This window comes from Gouania willdenowi, chromosome 7, assembly GCF_900634775.1.
Source record: "Gouania willdenowi chromosome 7, fGouWil2.1, whole genome shotgun sequence".
Lineage (NCBI taxonomy): Eukaryota > Metazoa > Chordata > Actinopteri > Blenniiformes > Gobiesocidae > Gouania > Gouania willdenowi.
In genome coordinates, this window is record NC_041050.1 from 33,631,636 (window position 1) to 33,651,794 (window position 20,159).

Here is a 20,159-nt window from a genome sequence, read left to right on the forward strand (position 1 = left end):
CCACTATATGAAAATGTACTTCCGACGGGCACTGTACTAGTTATTTAAATACACTTATGTTTTTTTTCTCATTCTGCCAGGTCCAATGTGCCTTACAGATTCCAAGTGATGGCAGCTGATCGACACATTCTCTTGGTCTCTTCTGTGTCCATTAGCCTGCACAGGGTGATGGGGTTGGTGGGGAGCTTTCAGCTTGTCCTGCTGTTGACCTTGACCTTCAGGGCAGCAGGCATTAACATTCCACTGGAAGGTACGGGTGCCATGCTGAGAAGATTAGTGCTGACTAGTTTTTCTTTTTCGGCTTTTAATGATGACATAAAAAGCGTGTGCAATGCATCATTTTTACTTAATGTTAAGGCTTTATAGAATGCATGTACATATCATATATACAGTTGAATAACTGGGTTAATTAGCGGTTCCCAACCTTTTTCAGGTCATGACCCCATTTTCATGCCACAAATGTCCGGCGACCGCAGAGACATTTTTTTTTATTGCTATAATTCCTTTTTGATCATGTTTATTAAAATGTGTTACAAATACAGAGTACCCAGGATTAGTGCACAAAGTGACAAGTGACAAGATGTGCCACCTCCTATTTTTATACTGCAATTCATTGGAACTAGATCTATATTTGAGAAAGTTTAATTATAAAATGTAGTTATTTTATCTTTATTGCGTATATGTGATGTGATGTGTTAATTAGAAAAATAATATTCCAAAAAATTAAAAAGACATTTTTAAGAATTTTTTTTAATTTTATTTTCAATTTATTTATTTATTTATTTATTTATTTATTTATTTATTTATTTATTTATTTAACCAATTACTGGACATTTCAGGCGACCCTATTTTAATTCCAGGTCCTGACCCCAAGGTTGAAAAACCCTGAGATAATTGTTTATGTGGCAGCTGTTCCAGCAAAGGCTTGTTTATAACTGCAGACCTGCATTCTGTATATGTTAATATTGCAGTGCATGTTTAAAAATGTTGTTTGTCTTTTTCTGTACTTAGTTGAGCAGCCCCCAACCATGTTAAGCTATACAAGAGGTCCCATTGTTGCACTTCCTTTTGACAACAATGTCACTCTCAGCTGTGAAGCCAAGGGTAACCCAGCACCTCTGTAAGTAGAATATGATGATATGTATGGTTTTCTGATAACACTCTGTGATTTTAATCGATGGATTCCTGCTCTCACAGATACAGATGGACAAAGGACAATGCAGATGTTATCCTCTCTGACACCATGACTGTTAAAACAGACTCCACAACTGGTACTTTAGTGCTTCAAAACAAGCAATTATTCCAGTTCCAGGGCAAATATCGATGTTATGCCTCTAACAAGCTGGGAACTGCCATGACCGAGGAGATTGAGCTCATAGTTACTCGTAAGTAACTTCTGAATTGAATAGATGTTGGTCAACATAAATTACTTTTACCCATTAGTCATCAATGTTTTTCTTATTAGATATCCCAAAATTTCAAAAGGAAACTCTCCAACCCATTGTCGTGAATGAGGGCGATCCAATCATTCTTGAGTGCAACCCACCAGAGACCGTCATCTCGCTTCAGGTTCACTGGATGTCTAGCGGTAATACTGAAAACACCTTTGAGTTATTATTTAAAGAAAGTGTTTATTTGTGTGGTTGCCGTACGGACAACCCCCGGTGCTATTGGTACAGTTATCAAAGTTCAAGTACGTAGCGTCTTAGGGTTAGGGTTAGGTTTAGCGTGACGGTTAGGTTATAACCCAATATCGCAACAATTTTTAGGGTTAGGGTTAGGGTTAGGTTTAGGGAAAGGTTTAGTCTTAGGTCAGTCATTGGCCAGTTTAGGTCGCGTGACTATCATGTGACCTAAACTGGCCAAATAGGTCACATGACTGAGGTCAAACAAACGCTGGTAAGAAAAAGAAAGGAAATCCCCACACCTCATGTGCTGTTTGACAGTGTGGAAACTGGATATAAAGGTATGGTTTTACTGCGTTCTTGTGTTTGCAAGTTTTGTTCCTGTCGGCCCCCGTATGAAGACGTTCATAGGTGACGTCTGCCCCCCTGTGCGCACTACGTACAACTTCACAGCAGAGATACACATGGAAATATGAAGTTTAAATAAGCATCAGTTGTCTGCACGCATTAGGCAATAAATAACACTTTAAAAGACTTTAATGAATCCCTGTAAAAGCCTCAGTGGAGGCTGTGCTGCCACTGGTTAGGCTTTGGCTCCTCACGCTGCACTGGTGCATCAGACACTGCTCCATTCACCATTGGATTGTTGTACAAAACAGGATAAAATAATGTCACTAGTTTCCTATGTGGTACATACAGCTGGTCCAACACAGCCCCGGGTGCGTGTTGCGCACTATTGATTCTTGAACATATGCGCTCCTACCTGGTAGCAAGGTTTATCAGTGGGTTTAATGACGGAAAACCAAAAATTCCGGGTGTCAGTAATAATGTGGGCTTTTTTTTTTTTAGATGAATTTGATTTTGTATTTATAATCTGTTTAGATCTGTTATGAATGTGTGTCTGTTTATGCTTAAATGACAGCTGAGGCTTGTTTAATACTTTAGTTTCAGTCTCAGTCAGATTTTGCCAGATTTTGGCTGAACCACAAATCCACAGTCTCAGATTTGTGTACACTAGGTCAGACCTGACGTGAGATCTGATAGTAACGTACGTTCATGTAAAAATTGATAAATACTCAAGCTTGCGTGAATTTGATAGAACACACACTGTACGCTTAAATCTGAACGCACGAACGGTTGATAAATGAGGGCCATTGTCTTTGATGAGTCTCATTTGTTTGTGTGTAAGGGCAATAACTTCTGACTTCAGAAAACATTTTTAAATACAATCACACAGTAAGAGGCTTGATTACAGTGGCAGGCTGTGTATTTTACATCTGTCCTGTTGTAGCAATTATAATAATTTTGCCTTGGCAATAGAAACCATCAACAATAAGCAGAGAGGTAGTATAATGGGCCATTGCTTTATAGAACGCAAATCACACAACAATATAATTCCAAAGTTGAGAAATGAGATCATAATCATACAAAACACTGAGAGCACTCCGCTCTTTTAAAAGTAGTCCCATTACACAAACTTGGCACATGCAAGGCATTTATTTAGTTCATTTTCATTCACTTTGCATTGAACTTTGACAGTTGAGCTTCTTTTACATTTTTATTTAACACTTTTTTTTTTTTTTCTTTTTTTTTTTTAAGCAGTTATTCAACATTAATGTATCCATAAATGTAAATTAAGGTCACTGGTGTCTGCTTTAAATACACACTAAATGTATTAATCAATATAGTTACTGAACAGAAAAGCTTTGTCGATACACAAGTTGTTTACTCTAAATGATTTTACAGAAAAAAAAAAAGGTGTTGATTAAATGCAAGAAGTTTTCTTTGACAGCCACTGTTGCACCTTGCTTAAAAAGTATCAAAATTCATATTTTCTTTAAAGAATTGAATACAAATCAACATTGTGAAAACAAAAAGCCATACCATTTATATTATTCAAGCACAAAATTAATTTACATTCATCTGTCCTAAAATATATATATATATATATATATATATATATATATATATATATATTAAAATGATAAATGAGGAGGCTGGTAAGTGCTACGAAAAGTGAAACCACCTCATCGTGTTTCGGAATGAACAAAATGTTGCTGCTCTTAGATATTTTGACCAATCTAAAAATTACATTTGAAAAATGTTATCTGCTGAAATAATGCACACTGTGTGGCCTTTAAGGGCCATAAATGACGGATTCAGTTTATAAAAGTTCACTTCGGTTCCTTTTAATGAGTTTGGGCTTTGTTTTGAAAAAACCTTTAGGGTTCTGTCATGGCATCGGGATAAAAAGTGCCTTTCTGGCATTCTGGTGGACAGAAGCATTAACCTGAGGATAGGCTGCTGATAGACTAACGTTTAAGTATAGTTTTATTCTCAGGTATCCAGCAACAGCAAAGCAAAGAAAGGCAACAAACTAAATAAACAAGGAAGTGCAGAGTATTTTGGAGATAGTAGACTTTCTTTAGAAACCAGTGCTTTTGTCTCCTATTCAGGGCAACTTGACCTCCTTGTTTACTGCTCATACTGGAACGCTTCTCGTGAAATTAAAACAGCAATCTTACTTTTTTGTGCTTATAGTTATTCTCCAAGTTTTATTTCCTGCTGGTCATGCATTGTTTTGGGAAATCACACCCTTAAAAGGAAGCAGTTTTGGCTGCATGATGAGCTGGTCGCTTTTTTTACATACCATATAGGAATTAGTGAGTTTTTCATGCATAATCCAACCAGTCGAGTAAAGCAGGCTAAATGGAACAGCATTGGTTGCTTTTTGCATTGTACAGTTATAAAGTGTCTTTTGGCGTCCACACAACTCACCACATGATGTTTATATGTAAATGTTAAATCTGTTGCCAAGTGTAAAGCTAAATGTTTCAAAATTATGACCGATTTAACGTTTAGATATAAATTTTACAATTAGATTTACATTTAACATTTAGATTTAACTTTTAGATTTAGATTTACATTTAACATTTAGATTTAACTTTTACATTGATTTATTTTTCATGTTTACACATTTCTACCAATGATATAGATCCTTTGATCGTTTGGAAAGATTGTGACGTATTTTGTTGGGCGGGGCTTAGCCTGGAGGCAAACCACCATAGACATATATAAACACTAGATGTCTTACCCGCGCTGTTAGACAATGGGAGCAACGTAACCATTCATGCTTTGGTCCAACACTTACAAATTCTATGCTCCATACAAGGATGACCTTTAGAAGAACAACCTTCATTAGAATATACTGTATAATACTTCAGGATAAATGTTATCCTTGAATTAAAATTCACTGCAAAGGTAGTCAAAGACGTTTGATCAGGTCTAAGAATGTTGTATTTACCAGACTAAACTGTAATTTTTTCATTTCCTTACATTTGCACGTTAATTACGTGTCATTGTGCACCACTTTTTTTTTGTTTTGTTTTACAGGTCTCAAACATATAAAGCAGGATGAGAGGGTTACCATGGGAACTGATGGGAATCTGTACTTCTCAAACGCCTTACAGCAGGACAGCCGTCCAGATTACTGTTGCATTGCTGCTTTTTCAGAAATACGCACCATTCTCCCAAAAACTGCCATGTCTGTCCTCGTCATGAGCTGTAGGTTCTAAATATACAGTATATGTGCTTGATTCATATATGTTACATACTGTAAAATATAAAAAGGCACAAAGACTAAATTCTTGCCCGTTTACAATTCAGTCATATTTGAAAGTAGCGTTCAGTATAAAAAAAAAATATGGTAACACTTTACAATAAGGGTCCCTTAATTAACATTAGTTAAGGCACTATTAAACATTAATTAGCTGTTTAATAATGTTAAAATAATCATTAGAATGTATTAACTAACATTGCCTATCATGCCAGTTATTGCATTAATAAGCAGTTAATTAATGCTTAGTAATTCAAATATTTCTAAGAATGAATTAATGTTTTATAATGAAATGAAATGTCCTTATTTAACATAAACAGTTTAATAATGTTGTAAAAATCATTATAATGTATTCATTAACATTGCCTAACATATTAGTTATTGCATTAATAAGCAGTTAATTAATGCTTAGTAATTCAAACATTACTTAACATTAATAAATGTTTTATAATGTAGTTAAATGTCCTTATTTAACATTAACAGTTTAATAATGTTATAATAATCATTATAATGTATATGTAAGGATAGCTCATTACATTATTTAACATGTATTAATGCATTAACTTAGTTCATGTTAGTTAATACATCATAATGATAATTATAATATTATTCAACTGATAATTGATGTTTAATAATGCCTAACTAACGTTATTTAAGGGACCCCTAATGTGAGTGTATAGGGTAGAATATTATTCCTCTGTTAATTATTTGATAGCAGATATTGAACAACACATTACTGGTGAAATGAAGCCATTACTATTAATACAATCATGATCCTAACAGTGTTTTGTTTTTATTACAGTGAAATCTGACAATGGATCATCTAATAACAGTGATATCGGTAAGTGATGGTATAAATTACATATTTCACATTTTGTACGTAAGAGGGAACACACTAGCATGACCTTTTTCTTCTTTTTGTTTTTTTGTTGTTTTAATGATATTTTTTTACTAAATAGGGAATGAAATCAGACCATTCTGTTTGTGTGTGTAATATCTTGCAGCAGAAGCCCCCCCAGCCAGAAAACCAAGCCTGCTGCTGCCCCCTGGTGTTCAGACAGTGAAGGTGCTGCTGAAGGGAGAGACTCTGCATCTAGAGTGTATACCAGCAGGACTGTACGTGTGTATACTGTCTAATTACTGCATAATGCATTATCAATTATCAATTATAATATCTAAAGTACACAATACGGGACAATATTTTAGGTAAGAAAAAAAAAAATGCACTTTGGAAAAAAATTTTTTTTATTTAACTTCACCTCTGGGTATACCTACATACTTACTCTCGTGATACCACTTGCAGCATCATCGTCGACGATGTATCTATAGTGTTTTAATATTGCAATATCTCAATATCAATATCATAATCAGGGGCGTAGCACCAAATTTTTTTTTTTTTTGCCCGGAAACTACACTAGTTGTCTTGCATTATTATATCAGCTTTCTTTTTTTCTTCACAATAACCTAATGACTCCATTTTATAAATATGTCCTACTATTTAGTGGTTTATTGAATACGTATCATTTGGACATGATGGGGGCCTGCTGCTCCTATATATTTTCTGTGCAGCTATTAAAACTATATTAATCATATTGATGTATTTATTTGGTTAATAAAAGGTAAATATAGAATGATCAGAGTCACGGGGACACTCTGGCCACCTACTTAAGACTTGGTGGCAGCAAAATGTTGTCTTCAAAATCATTTTTTTTTTTTATTGTTGTATTTCCAATTAGGATTTGCATGCAAGAGGAACGTTCCAGCATTTAGTAGCGTAGCTAATTTCAATCAAAATAATATATTGCCTAAAAAAGATGTGAGTGTTTTAAAGCTCACCTCTGAAGAAGTGAGTAAGCACTTTCCCCTTTTCACCTTCTCTCCCTCCTTTCTTTTATTGTATTTTTGGTCATCTGGTTTTGTCTTTCTTAAGGAAAGACATGGTTTCCTGCTGCTGTCTATCTCCCGCTCCATGGCACATCCACAGTTCAGACTACGGCTGCGTCCGAATATTCCCTTCTATCCACTTCCCTTCACCCCCGGAAGTGTTTAAGTGATAAAGAGCGTCCGAAGAGGCTGAATGTTTCCTTTATAACCTCATTTAGCCTAAGAAACACTGACGCATCCTTTATCAAAGGAGACAAGATAATGCTGACCCACAATTCCTTGGGGCGATAACATTTAAAAGGAAACGGACACCCTAGTGCTCACGGAATTCAAACCGTGTGATCTTTAAGATTATACTGTATCAGCAGAAAATGTTATAAATGTTCTTTTAGTCCATTTTAGGAAAATTGTCGTTTTTTGTCCACGGCAGACATCACTATCCTTCTGTCAGATTATTACGTCACTTAGTGGAAGTGTGTCTGATTGTCAAAACAAATGTGATGGCCTTTCCCTAACTCCTCTCCTGACACCCTTCCTGAACCCTGTGATGTAAAAGTGGATAGGAAAGGAGATAGGAGGGAATATTCCTACGCAGCCTACCTGCCACATGTGGGTCGTACCATTTGCACTGTTTTTAAAAGGGGTGGTAGCTAGGGCCCTGATGCAGCATGAATAATTGTTTTTAGTACAATAAATGTGCTTAACAACCATCTCATTTTCACACTGGGCCCTTGTTATTCCAAAATAAATGATCTAAAAACAATGTAAAAGCATTTTTGTACATATATATATTTAACAGACTTCTGAGCCCTGGGTACCCAGTACATTTTAACTTCCTATTCCGATGCCCATGTGCACGATGTATCGTCCCATTTCTAACCACCTTCATTATATATGTAAGGAAACATGTTGTGCCTATTGATTTCTGCTTTAGTCCGACTCCAGATGTAACATGGATGAAAATGGGAGGCAACATGACAGGCCGTGTAGAGCTGACCAAGTTTCAAAGGCTGTTGACTGTACCTGCTGTAGAAGAACAGGATCAGGGGAAATACATGTGCACAGCAGAGAACTCGGCTGGAAAGGCAGTGCACTACTTTGATGTCATAGTGGAAGGTTAGTCAACATAAGAGGCTGATCATCTCTGCATTTGTGGTTTCATTTGTTTACACTAAAAAGAGAAGGCAGAGTAAACCAGCATGACATTTTGTTCTAACGATTAAACAAACATGGCTATTCTCAACTTCTTCCAGAACCACCCAAGTGGCTGGCAGAGCCTCCTCAAAGCCAGCTGACTGTGATTGGGTCTGATGTTCACATTGAGTGTTCAGTCGGTGGAAATCCACTGCCAGACATTACATGGCGGAGGAACGGAGAAATTTTCAAAGGTGGGTGAGACGCACTAAGCAGTTCTCATTCATGTTTTTTTTCCCCCCACTTTCAAGGAGAATTTCAATTACTGAGCCTGAGGTTCGACACGAGAGTCTGCTGTTCTCTTTCTGTGGAGTCCAAAGGCTCAGCTCAAAATGTGTCATTCAGAATAAAGTTTAGACCAAAAACAAATCCAACCAATGAACGTCTTCTTAAACACAATTCATCTTTAAAAGATTTGATGTGCCAAGCCAATTTCATAAAAGTCTGGCACCGTGGGTTAAAAACAATCACCACACTACAACCCCCACCAAAAAATAAAAGAAATAAAATTCATATATGATTGGAATTTCAATTTACAGAACACAAGCAAGCAAAAATAGGTTTTTCAAGCTAGCATAATCGGTCAAGTGCAGGGGTGGACTGGCCATCTGGTATACTGGGCATCATCCCGATGGGTCATCAACCCAATGTAAGCCGCTCTGGAGGCAGACATGGTAACAGGTGGCCAAAAATTCTCCAAAAAGGGCAAAAACATGGCAAAACGTGACTAAAATGGGTCAAAAGCAGTCAAGAGTGGCCAAAGAATGGGCAAATAAAGAAGAACCAGGTAGTGGTATAATGGCAAAAGGTGGCTTTAATGAGCAAAATGTGGCAAACAATAGTGAAAAAGGGCAAAAATGTGAAACAAGAAGAGGTCAAATGTAGGACGAAAAGGAAACAAGTGATATCTATTAGGCATAAGATAGCTTATCTGGATGAAAAGTGGCCAAAAAATTTGATTTGTGTCAAAAAGAGCTTGCTAAATTTGACAAAATATAGGAAAAAGGGGCAAAAATGGGACAAATGAATTTGCAAAATGGCCAAAGGAAATAGGTAAAAAGGGGTTACAGAGTTTCCCCCCGTTCTAGATTTTCTGAAGGAATAATAATTAAAATTAGGACATAAAGAGCTACATGTTGAGCATCACAGCTTCTATGTGGTGTCCGCTAATGTATAGTGGGCTAGTGTGGTAAGTAACATTTATTTGTATAGCACCTTTCACAGACAAAAAAGTCACAATACTGATTAAAATCAAAAAGTGCACCAAATACACAGTTCAGAATAAAAAAGGTTCAACAACATAAAACTAGACAATTTCCGCGGAAATCGTGGGAGGGGCTCGTGGGCGGTTGCCGGTTCGAAAGGTGGAAATTCATTCAAAAATGGCCAAACAGTTATAGTTTTAAGTTTTAGGTGTTTAGCATTGCCTTAGCATTAGCATTGTGCTAGCATTAGCATTATGCTAGCATTAGCATTGCGCTAACATTAGCATTGCGCTAGCATTAGCATTGCGCTAATGTTAGCATTGCGCTAACGTTAGCATTACGCTAGCATTAGCATTGCGCTAACGTTAGCATTAGCATTGCGCTAACGTTAGCATTGCGCTAGCATTAGCATTGCGCTAACGTTAGCATTGCGCTAGCATTAGCATTGCGCTAATGTTAGCATTGCGCTAGCATTAGCATTTTGCTAGCATTAGCATTGCGCTAGCATTAGCATTGTGCTAGCATTAGCATTGCGCTAGCATTAGCATTGTGCTAGCATTAGCATTAGCACTGCGCTAGCATTAGCATTGCGCTAGCGTTAGTATTGCGCTAGCATTAGCATTGCGCTAACATTGACATTGTGCTAGCATTAGCATTGCGCTAGCATTAGCATTACGCTAGCATTAGCATTGCGCTAGTATTTGCATTACGTTAGCATTGCGCTAACATTAGCATTGCGCTAGCATTAGCATTACGCTAGCATTAGCATTGCGCTAGTATTTGCATTACGTTAGCATTGCGCTAGCATTAGCATTGCGCTAGCATTAGCATTGCACTAGCATTAGCATTGCGCAAGTGTTAGCATTGTGCTAGCGTTAGCATTGCACTAGCATTAGCATTGCGCTAGCATTAGCATTATGCTAGCATTAGCATTGCGCTAGCATTAGCATTGCGCTAGCATTGTGTTAACATTAGCATTGCGCTAACGTTAGCATTGCGCTAACGTTAGCATTGTGCTAGCATTAGCATTGCGCTAGCATTAGCATTGCGCTAGCATTAGCATTGCGCTAGCATTATGTTAACATTAGCATTGCGCTAACGTTAGCATTGCGCTAACGTTAGCATTGCGCTAACGTTAGCATTGTGCTAGCATTAGCATTGCGCTAGCATTAGCATTGCGCTAGCATTACGTTCACATTAGCATTGCGCTAACATTAGCATTGTGCTAGCATTAGCATTGGGCTAGCATTAGCATTGGGCTAGCATTAGCATTGCATTAGCGTTAGCATTGTGCTAGCATTAGTATTGCGCTAGCATTAGCATTGCGCTAGTGTTAGCATTGCGCTAGCATTAGCATTGCGCTAGCATTAGCATTGCGCTAGCATTAGCATTACGTTAGCATTGTGATAGCATTAGCATTGCGCTAGCATTAGCATTGCGCTGATATTGCGCTAGCATTAGCATTGCGCTAGCATTAGCATTGCGCTGGCATTGTGCTAGCATTAGCATTGCACTAGCATTAGCACTGTGCTGGCATTAGCATTGCGCTAGCATTAGTATTGTGCTAGCTTTAGCATTGTCCTAACATTAGCATTAACCTAGCATTAGCATTAACCTAGCATTAACATTAACCTAGTATTAGCAATAACCTAGCATTAGCAAAAGCCTTGTATTACCATTACCCTAGCATTAGCATTACACTACCATTAACATTAGCCCAGTAAACAGTAAAACCATTAAACCCAGTATAACCAGTATCACCAGTTATAAGTCCAGTTTATACAGTAGTATGTGTACAAACCCCAGTATGAAGGGAAAAAGCAGTGTAACCAGTTAGAAGTTCAGTTTAAACAGCAGTATGTGTCAAAATCCCAGTTTGAAGGGGAAAACCAGTGAAACCAGTGAGAAGTCCAGTTCACACAGTAGTGTGTTTAAAAATCCCAGTATGACCTGAAAGTGAACAAACAGCTGAACATGTCAAAGTTTGAATGGTGGAAATCCGTTGGAAAATGGCTGAGCTGTGAAAGAACTAAGTTCTGAGTCTGAATGAGAACCTGCAAACTCCACACTAAAGGAAAATTGATGATGAAGAGGATGAGTGATGATGAAGAGGTGTATTTTTGACACAATTCAAAGTTTGAATGGTGAAAATTGGTTAATAAATGGCCAAACAGTTAAAGTTTAAAGTTGTAGGTGAGAAATGAGAACCTGCAAACTCCACACTGAAGGTGAATTTGTGATGAAGAGGATGGATGATGATGAAGAGCTGAATTTATGACACATTTCAAAGTTTAAATGGTGGAAATTGGTTAATAAATGGCCAAGTTATTAACAATTTAAGTTTTAATGGTGAAAGGAGAACCTGCAAACTCCACACTAAAGGAAAATTGGTGATGAAGATGATGGGTGATGATGAAGATCTGAATTTTTGACACATTTCAACATTTGAATGGTGAAAATTGGTTAATAAATGCCCAAGTTATTAACAATTTAAGTTTTAATTGTGAAAGGAGAACCTGCAAACTCCACACTAAAGTAAAATTGATGATGAAGAGGATGAGTGATGATGAAGATCTGAATTTTTGACACATTTCAACATTTGAATGGTGAAAATTGGTTAATAAATGCCCAAGTTATTAACAATTTAAGTTTTAATTGAGAAAGGAGAACCTGCAAACTCCACACTAAAGTAAAATTGATGATGAAGAGGATGAGTGATGATGAAGATCTGAATTTTTGACACATTTCAACATTTGAATGGTAAAAATTGGTTAATAAATGGCCAAGTTATTAACAATTTAAGTCTTAAGTTGGAAAGGAGAACCTGCAAACTCCACACTGAAGGTGAATTTGTGATGAAGAATATGGATGATGATGAAGATCTGAATTTTTGACACATTTCAACATTTGAATGGTGAAAATTGGTTAATAAATGGCCAAGTTAAAAGCTTGGTTTTTGAAACAATGCACGTGGACACAAAATGCCAGGGTGGATTTTTGTCCCAGTCCACGCCTGATAAAGTGACTATTAATAGAGCAACACGTCATTTCAGCAGCAGGTCAGCAGAGACAAAAGTACCTGTTTACTTATTTTTAACACAAACTCCCAAAGGTTTGTGTTTAAAGATGTGATGAAATGTTAATATCATTGGTAATTTAGTTCACCTTTTTTTCCACAGACATTTAAGATCAGGCTTATTCTACTCTCGGTAAATCTTAAAATTGTATTTATTTTGTTTTAGTTATGTTTATAGCTTACTATTCACAAATACAGAACTTGAAGATATGTAAGTGGAGGACCCAAGTGTATGACGTTTATACTAATAGCTTATGTTTAATGATCAAAAACCAAAAGAGGCACAAGGAAGCAAGAGGAAAACCAGGAGCAGGGGACAAACATTTACAATAAACCTGCAGTCATTGTGTCCCAGCACTCAGTTAAATAGTGAGGGAGTTCTGATTGGGAATGAGCCACACCTGGGTGGAAAACATAAGGCAGCTAATCACCCACAACCCAAACATCACGTGAACAACAGTGTGTGATATTTGAGTCAGTCCAGCAGACAGAACAAGGGGTGTCTTTAATGTAATAAATATACTTAGAGCAGAAGATAAGGAGATAGTGAGGATTTTATTTAGGGTTTTTGCAGAAAACAAAATGAATCGGAAGAATTTAGGATAGATTTTAGACTGTAACTAGCCTAGTCTCGTCCCAATTCCAGCACAGTATTTGGCGGTAAGGTTTGTTGGTGCCCAATCCTTTCGCTGGCCTGATCATTTCGGATCCTTTCAACGCATGCGTGAAATGTGTCTACGTCCTGTCGGCCTATTTTACGGCAGTTTGTGTATTATTTAAAAGGTTGAAACCATCCATTCATCCATTTTCAGACCCACGTGTTCCTGTTTTTCAGGGTCGCGGGGAAGGTTGAAACCCTGCTTTAAAAAAAAAAAAAAAATTTTTATTTTACTTTATTTTGTTTTTTATTTGATTTTCTGTTTGGTTTTTGATTGTCAATGTTGTGTATTGTGTTTTTATCTATTTTTTTCACCCTTTTTTTTAAAATTAACAATTAAAAAAACCACAAAACAGTCACATATTTACATATGTAATATTGAAATAAATAACAAACGTCATATTGTCGGTTCACATTTAAAAATCACGTCCCAGGAGCTCTGTCGTAAAGACCCGCAAAAGGATTGGGCACTAAAAATGATCCTTGGAATAGGTAGAAAACTGCCATAAAACACAAAAGAAGAAGAAGAAGAAGAAACCCAAATACACTGTCTGCAATAGTCTCCTATCTCCTCTCCTATCCACTTGATAAGGAGCATTCTAATTCTCTAAAAGCTTAGGAAAAGAGGCTCAGTGCTTCCTTTATAACCTTCTTTTGCTTAGGAAACACTGATACATCCTTTACCAAAGGAGACCATGTAATGCTGCCCCACAATGCCTTGTGGCGACAACATTTAAAGGGACCCGCTCATCAGATTGTTCACGGAAACTCATGATGACTGAAAACAGAGCACTCTGTCGTTCAAGAAAAATGGATCAAAAACACATTATGTTTTATTCAACATATTTCATTCACCTAGGAATGTTTTGTACTGTTGTACATTTGTTTGCCTACAAAGTCATGTAGGCCTATATCTTGTATAAATGCAACAATTTCATAAAGTCATACTTATTTTGGATTAATGTTGATTTATGAGTTGAAGGTGAGTGTGAGCAACCATTCTCAATGTGACGTTCTTTTACTTTCATTTTTGTTCCTTGTTGCCGTATTAGCATCTTTTCCTTTGATTTTAATTCAAACCTTGTGATATTTGAAATTTTATTAAAGTGTTATAAATGCTTTTAGTAGTCCATTTTTGGAAATGTGTAGTTTTTTCACCACGGCAGATGTCACTAACCTTCACCGCCGTCGAATTATTACGCCACCTAGTGGAAGTGCATCTGCTTGTCAAAAACAACGTGATCGCCTTTCCCTAACTTTTTTAGGAAGTCTCCTAACACCTTTTCTTAACCTTGTGACATCATCCACGGGGTTAAGGAAAAGTGGATAGGAAAGGAGATAAGAGGGACTATTTGGACACTAACTGCCTAATCTCGTCCCAATTCCAAACAAGAACTAAAATGGAAACTAAACAGAATAAACAAAGTCTCACAGAACAACAAACAGAGGACCACAAGGGCTATAATGAACTAAAACCAAACAGAACCAGACAAAAACATATATTTAATACTAAACTATTATAGATTAACTGGTTTTCATCTCATGTTGTCCTCTGAGGATTATGTTATGATTCTGGTGTTGTTTTTTTTCTCATGACCAGACGACACATCTAACGTGCGTGTGCTTGAAGACACTTTGGTGTTCGATAATTTACAGCCAGTGGACAGTGCAGTCTACCAGTGTGAAGCCTCCAACAGTCATGGCAGCATCCTGGCCAATGTTAACCTCGTGGTGATGAGTGAGTATCATCAGGAACACGTGACCCTATAATAACCAGCTACAACTGTCATTAATACACAGAAACACACACCACCACCCTTCCTTTTGGAATAAATGTTCAAATCTGTAACAATATGAGTACTTCGAATATGTTTACCCTAATATATTTAGCTTTTTCTTTTTAAAAGAAAACTTGCTTTTTATATCTAGATCACACTATTTGTTCATTTAATTTTTTTCAATATCGACTTTTTGGTGATTATAACATTCCTATTTTGAGATAACCAATGCAGCTTTTGGGACATCCTATCAAAATAGGAACAAGTTTTTTCCTCTTTTTGTTGGGTGAATAATCTGTTATTTTGTACTAATCTTCTAATTAGATTTTCATGAGAACTCCCCTTATGGCCTGATTTTTTTTTTAAATTTTTTTTTACATGTATTTTAATCTCTATGATAAATATGAATATTTATCTGTTATTCTTTAAGTTTTATCTTCTAATGGTTCTCAAATTATACAAAAGTTAATTGCAGATTGTTTTGATTTGCAACCAGTGGGGTCTTGAATTATTATTTTAAAGAAGATTCTAGGCCACATATGTGAAATCATGGAAAAAATGTCATTGCTGTATTTATATATATAGTATTTTGGTGATTTGATTTTATTTGCACAGTGATTAAAAGAACATAATTGTGCAAGAGAGTGAGAAGGTCAATGTTTTAAATATATATACACATACATACACATATTTAAAGATTACTTGTGTATTAACATTCTTTTTAGCTGTCTTTTAAAAGAGTCAAAAGTGGATATAGTCTTTAGAGAAAGAGATAAATGATTCCAGAGGGAAGGCCCTCTATATTTGAGTGGATTTTGTCTGGCCGAAGTTCTACAGAAGGGCAGATGCAAATCTCTGCAATGGCTGGTGGAGTAGGCGTGAACATCTGAAGTCTATATTAAGAAAATTGCTCCAAGCTCTGGACATAACATTGGACATTTGCACAAATTTATACGTGGAGACAAATGCAATAGATATTAACATTAAATATGGTCAAAACATTGTATTTCCTGAAAAGAGGAGCAGATGAGGACAATCTATTTGAAAAATTCACAATTCTTAGAATTTTTTTTTTGTATCAATAATCCTTTTTTAAGGGATGCGCCCACTGTTTTTATAAGTTTGACCTAAAATCTTATTCATAATGCACTTATTAGAAGATCTAAAAAATGGAGATTTACAATTAAAGAGTCAGGGGTCTCCATCTAAAGCATGATGGTTTGATGACTTAGTTAGGAAGAACTTGATTTTAAACTTAATGTATATATCATGCATTTTTTTTATTTATTTGATATTGTAATGAAAATGTGTCTTGATGTAGCTTTTTATGTAATGTTTCTATATATTTTTAATTGTCTTTCATTTTTTTCTGTTCTTACATACTCTACACTAGAATCTTGATTTTTTTATGGACCCCAGGAAGATTAGTAACCACCACGGTGGAAGCTAATGGGGATCCAATGAACAAATAAACAAATAAAAACTGCACAGTCCATTGGCTTAATACATTTGTGGCATTGTTTGCATTAACAAAAAGTTAAAATGAGGACCAAAAAATGCAGATTGTTTTTCCATACATTACTATCTCTGAGAGAATAATTCAGAGGGTTTGTGTCAGTAATCATTGTCCTCTTCCTCCTCCATTAAGAGCTCATTTTTATTGTATCCACGGCTACTTTAAACATTTCAAATGCATCGCTGACTTGAAACACTCCCATCATCAGTCATCAAAGACTTTATTTCATGTAACCGCAGCGTGTAATGCCTATATTCTGCCTTTTTTCCAAGCAATGCACGACTTTAATTCATCCCTCTTGTCAGCTGCTGTATGCACATATTACAGCTAAACGGACTGATTTATTCTCCCTTTAGTTAAACATCTTTCTAATATCGCATCTACAACTCAGAGCCTTTAGTGGGTTTGTAGTGCAGCAGCACATTTATATACAACAGTTTTCATTCATAATCTCTATTAGTGAATCTATAATATACGGAAGAGGATTATGGCCAATTTTGATGGAGATAATGTTTTTGGGTAAATCAATAACAAAGTCGAAATGTCGAGAATAAAATCGAAATGTCGAGAATAAAATCGAAATGTCGAGAATAAATTTGAGATGTTGAGATTGAAGTTGAAATGTTGAGATTCAATTTGAAATTTCAAGAATAAAGTTGAAATATAATGTTGAGATTAAAGTCGAAAAGACAAGATTAAAGTCTAAATTTTGAAAATGAACTCAAAATAGCTAATGAAGTCAACGGAAGCTGACGAGGGCCAATTGACCATATGACAATAAACAGCAGATGTGGCTGTCTATGAAACGCTTTGTATCCATGAATGCGTTAAACTACACTTCAAAGTTGGGCTTAACAACAATAGCTACATGGAGAGGCATAAGCAGAGAGAGCGGTCAGCAGGACCCCCTGGAAATTAGATGCCAACAGAAGACACTGTTTAATTAAACAAAAGAGGAGGGACTGGGGTGGGGGTTGGTTGTGAGGCGTTTGCGGACAAAGCGTGCGGAAGTAAGCTTGTTGCAGTGGTTGGGTGGAACATGATCAGCTGAATGAATAACTGAATTAGGGGATGAATGCTGTCAGTTGTTAACAGCTACTGACAGATGAAGGGGCTGGACTAGCTTGAGTTCCGTGCCTGCCTGAACTAACGTGATGCTTAATTCTGTTCAGAAGAAAAAAACAGTCAAGTTTGGAGGAGATGGAGCATTCAGTCCCTTTTGTGGCTATAAAGGAACAGTACAGAAACAGATTAGGGCCAGTTTGGATGGAGACCGTTGTTGTATATGGTGAATTATCCCTCGTCAGCTTCATTGGCAAACCTTTCGACCTTCATCACAATATTGTATTTTGAGTTTATTTTTAAAATTTAGACTTTAATCTCAACAACTTGACTTTAAAAGTGCAATTCGCAACTGTCAGATCCCTCTCTCCCCCTCCCTCCTCACTGCTCTCTTGCCCTGCCTCTAAACTTTCCAAAGTCCCTCCCTCAGTGAAGCTAACAAGCTAATGTTAGCCGGACAGCAACATCACAGTACTATAACATGCTCTGTTTAAAGCATATTACTGCAGCGCTTCTCTCTCTCTCAATGTGCACACACCTCAGCAGCAGCAGCAACAACACAGTGTCACTTACAACAGCCACACGGAGGCTGTTGCGCGCTCATGAACAATATGAAAAAAAGTAACTTTTAAAAGAGATGCAGACTGCTTCTTTAATCTCGACATTTGCACAAAATGATTTTCTCCATCAGAATTGTACCTAATCCTCTTCCGTGATTATGAGTTCTAAATGTGTCTCTGTCCTTTTATTTCTTGCTCTTCTTGCCAAATTTCAAATTTTTATCATCTACTTGTCTTGCCTCTCTCCCTACTTTTAGATATGGCTCCTCTCATCCTGACGAGGGACTACCAAGAGTACGCTGTAGTATTAGGAGCAGATATCGTCATGAACTGCAGTGTTTTCAGTTCTCCACCTTCCCAAATCTCATGGTGAGTATCTTCAATGTCATTTCTCCAAGTATTGATGCTGTATGATTTCATATTCATGTAATTTACTAAATACAATATTGTGTTTTATTACTTACGTATGTGTTATTGCTGCAAGTGCATGAGCCAGGACACACAAAGGGGCGAGAGCACTGACTCATAAAGGACTGCCACTTACTACCGGTATCAGCACTGACTGTCTGTCAGTATAATGAGATAATCTTTTTAATTTGCTTGAATCAAGGCCATTTTATCAGCTAAAGCTGGATGAAGGAGACACACAATAAGAAACGGATCATTAAAAACAATTCAGCAACACTTACAAAACCACTTAACATTAAAGTAGCTCTAAAAGTCAGTGATTGTCCAATGTTGTGGCACTTTTTCCCATAAAGGAAATATCTGCTAACTGGGTTGCAGGTGTGGAACTGACTTTGATCGATTGCACTAAAGGAGAGACCCTCCCCCTCCGTTGAGAATCTATGTTCGCTGATGGCTCACCTAAATTTAATCAAAAGTTGAAACCTTGTTTTGCTTTGATTTCTGTTTCCTTCTAACATTTCTGCCTCTATACTTAAAAGCTGAATTGGAGAAAATAGATGAAGAGCTGAAAAAATATACAGTAGAAAAATGGAAATGACAGCTCACATAATATATATGTAGCATATGAGTAGGGAGGGAGCATGTTGAATTTTTCCTTTTTGTATTTATCAGGGTTGGAGTCAATAATTATTGTAATTGCGTAATTGATAAATAATTACAATTATGGCATAATTGTTATTTTAAAAATGTATTGCTCTCATAATTGTAATTGAATTCAGATAAGTGACTTTGTAATTGTAATTGCCATGAAAGTTCTATAGAAATGGTCAATTATAGTTTAACGCAAAACTGGGGAACCATGTTACAGTTCTATGTGCACTTCTTCATATATGTAGTTAATTATTAAAATATGTTTCATACCAAGCATTCCCACATTTTACCATAAAAAACAATTAAATGAGGTGTATAGTGACACAAAAACTCACACCAAAAATATTTAAACCTATATTTTTTTTAATTTTTTTTATAATTCTAACAAGGAAACCAAGAGATTAAAAAATAATTAGATGATTGATAATATTTTGTAGTGTATTTTACAGCTTATTTTGGATGCGTTATCTTAAGAGATTCTAACTTGAGAGTAATTGAACTTTATTAATTGAGAACTTAATTGTAACTTTTTGAGGATAGAAAGTAATTGTAATTTGATTGTAATTGGAAAAAAATGCCAGTCACCGTAATTGTAATTTAGTTGTAATGGAACATGGATAATATAGACGTACAGTAATTGTATTGAAAAATGTAATTGTCCCCAACCCTGGTATTCATGGTGTTGTGCACTTTATAACAGAGGTGTACTTTGTGTCACTCTGCAGGTCCAGAGGTGATTCCACCGTTGAGGGGGAACGATTCATTGCTGCTGAAAACGGACAATCTCTGAAAATTATCCAAAGTGAAAAAGCTGACAGTGGGAAATATGTGTGCAGTGCCATTAATACAGAGGACATGTCATCTGTCACCGCTGTGCTCGATGTAAAAGGTATCCCTGAAAATTCATTAGTGTGGTGTTTTAGCTT

The 20,159-nt window shown here is 36.4% G+C and overlaps 1 protein-coding gene across 6 annotated transcripts in view; it reads left to right on the top strand.

Moving 5' to 3' along the window:
- LOC114466567 (neural cell adhesion molecule L1-like protein) overlaps positions 1-20,159 on the top strand; it is a 102,136-nt gene that overhangs the window by 34,275 nt on the left and 47,702 nt on the right. For all 6 annotated transcript variants that reach the window (XM_028452099.1, XM_028452100.1, XM_028452098.1 and 3 more), the window contains exons 2-13: positions 81-250; positions 1,012-1,120; positions 1,198-1,385; positions 1,466-1,588; positions 5,019-5,189; positions 6,044-6,082; positions 6,246-6,357; positions 8,060-8,241; positions 8,379-8,513; positions 14,859-14,996; positions 18,432-18,543; positions 19,959-20,122. In XM_028452099.1, coding sequence (XP_028307900.1) covers positions 109-250; positions 1,012-1,120; positions 1,198-1,385; positions 1,466-1,588; positions 5,019-5,189; positions 6,044-6,082; positions 6,246-6,357; positions 8,060-8,241; positions 8,379-8,513; positions 14,859-14,996; positions 18,432-18,543; positions 19,959-20,122 — 1,615 coding nt within the window. In that variant the 5' untranslated portion in view covers positions 81-108. The remainder of the gene's footprint in view (positions 1-80; positions 251-1,011; positions 1,121-1,197; positions 1,386-1,465; positions 1,589-5,018; positions 5,190-6,043; positions 6,083-6,245; positions 6,358-8,059; positions 8,242-8,378; positions 8,514-14,858; positions 14,997-18,431; positions 18,544-19,958; positions 20,123-20,159) is intronic.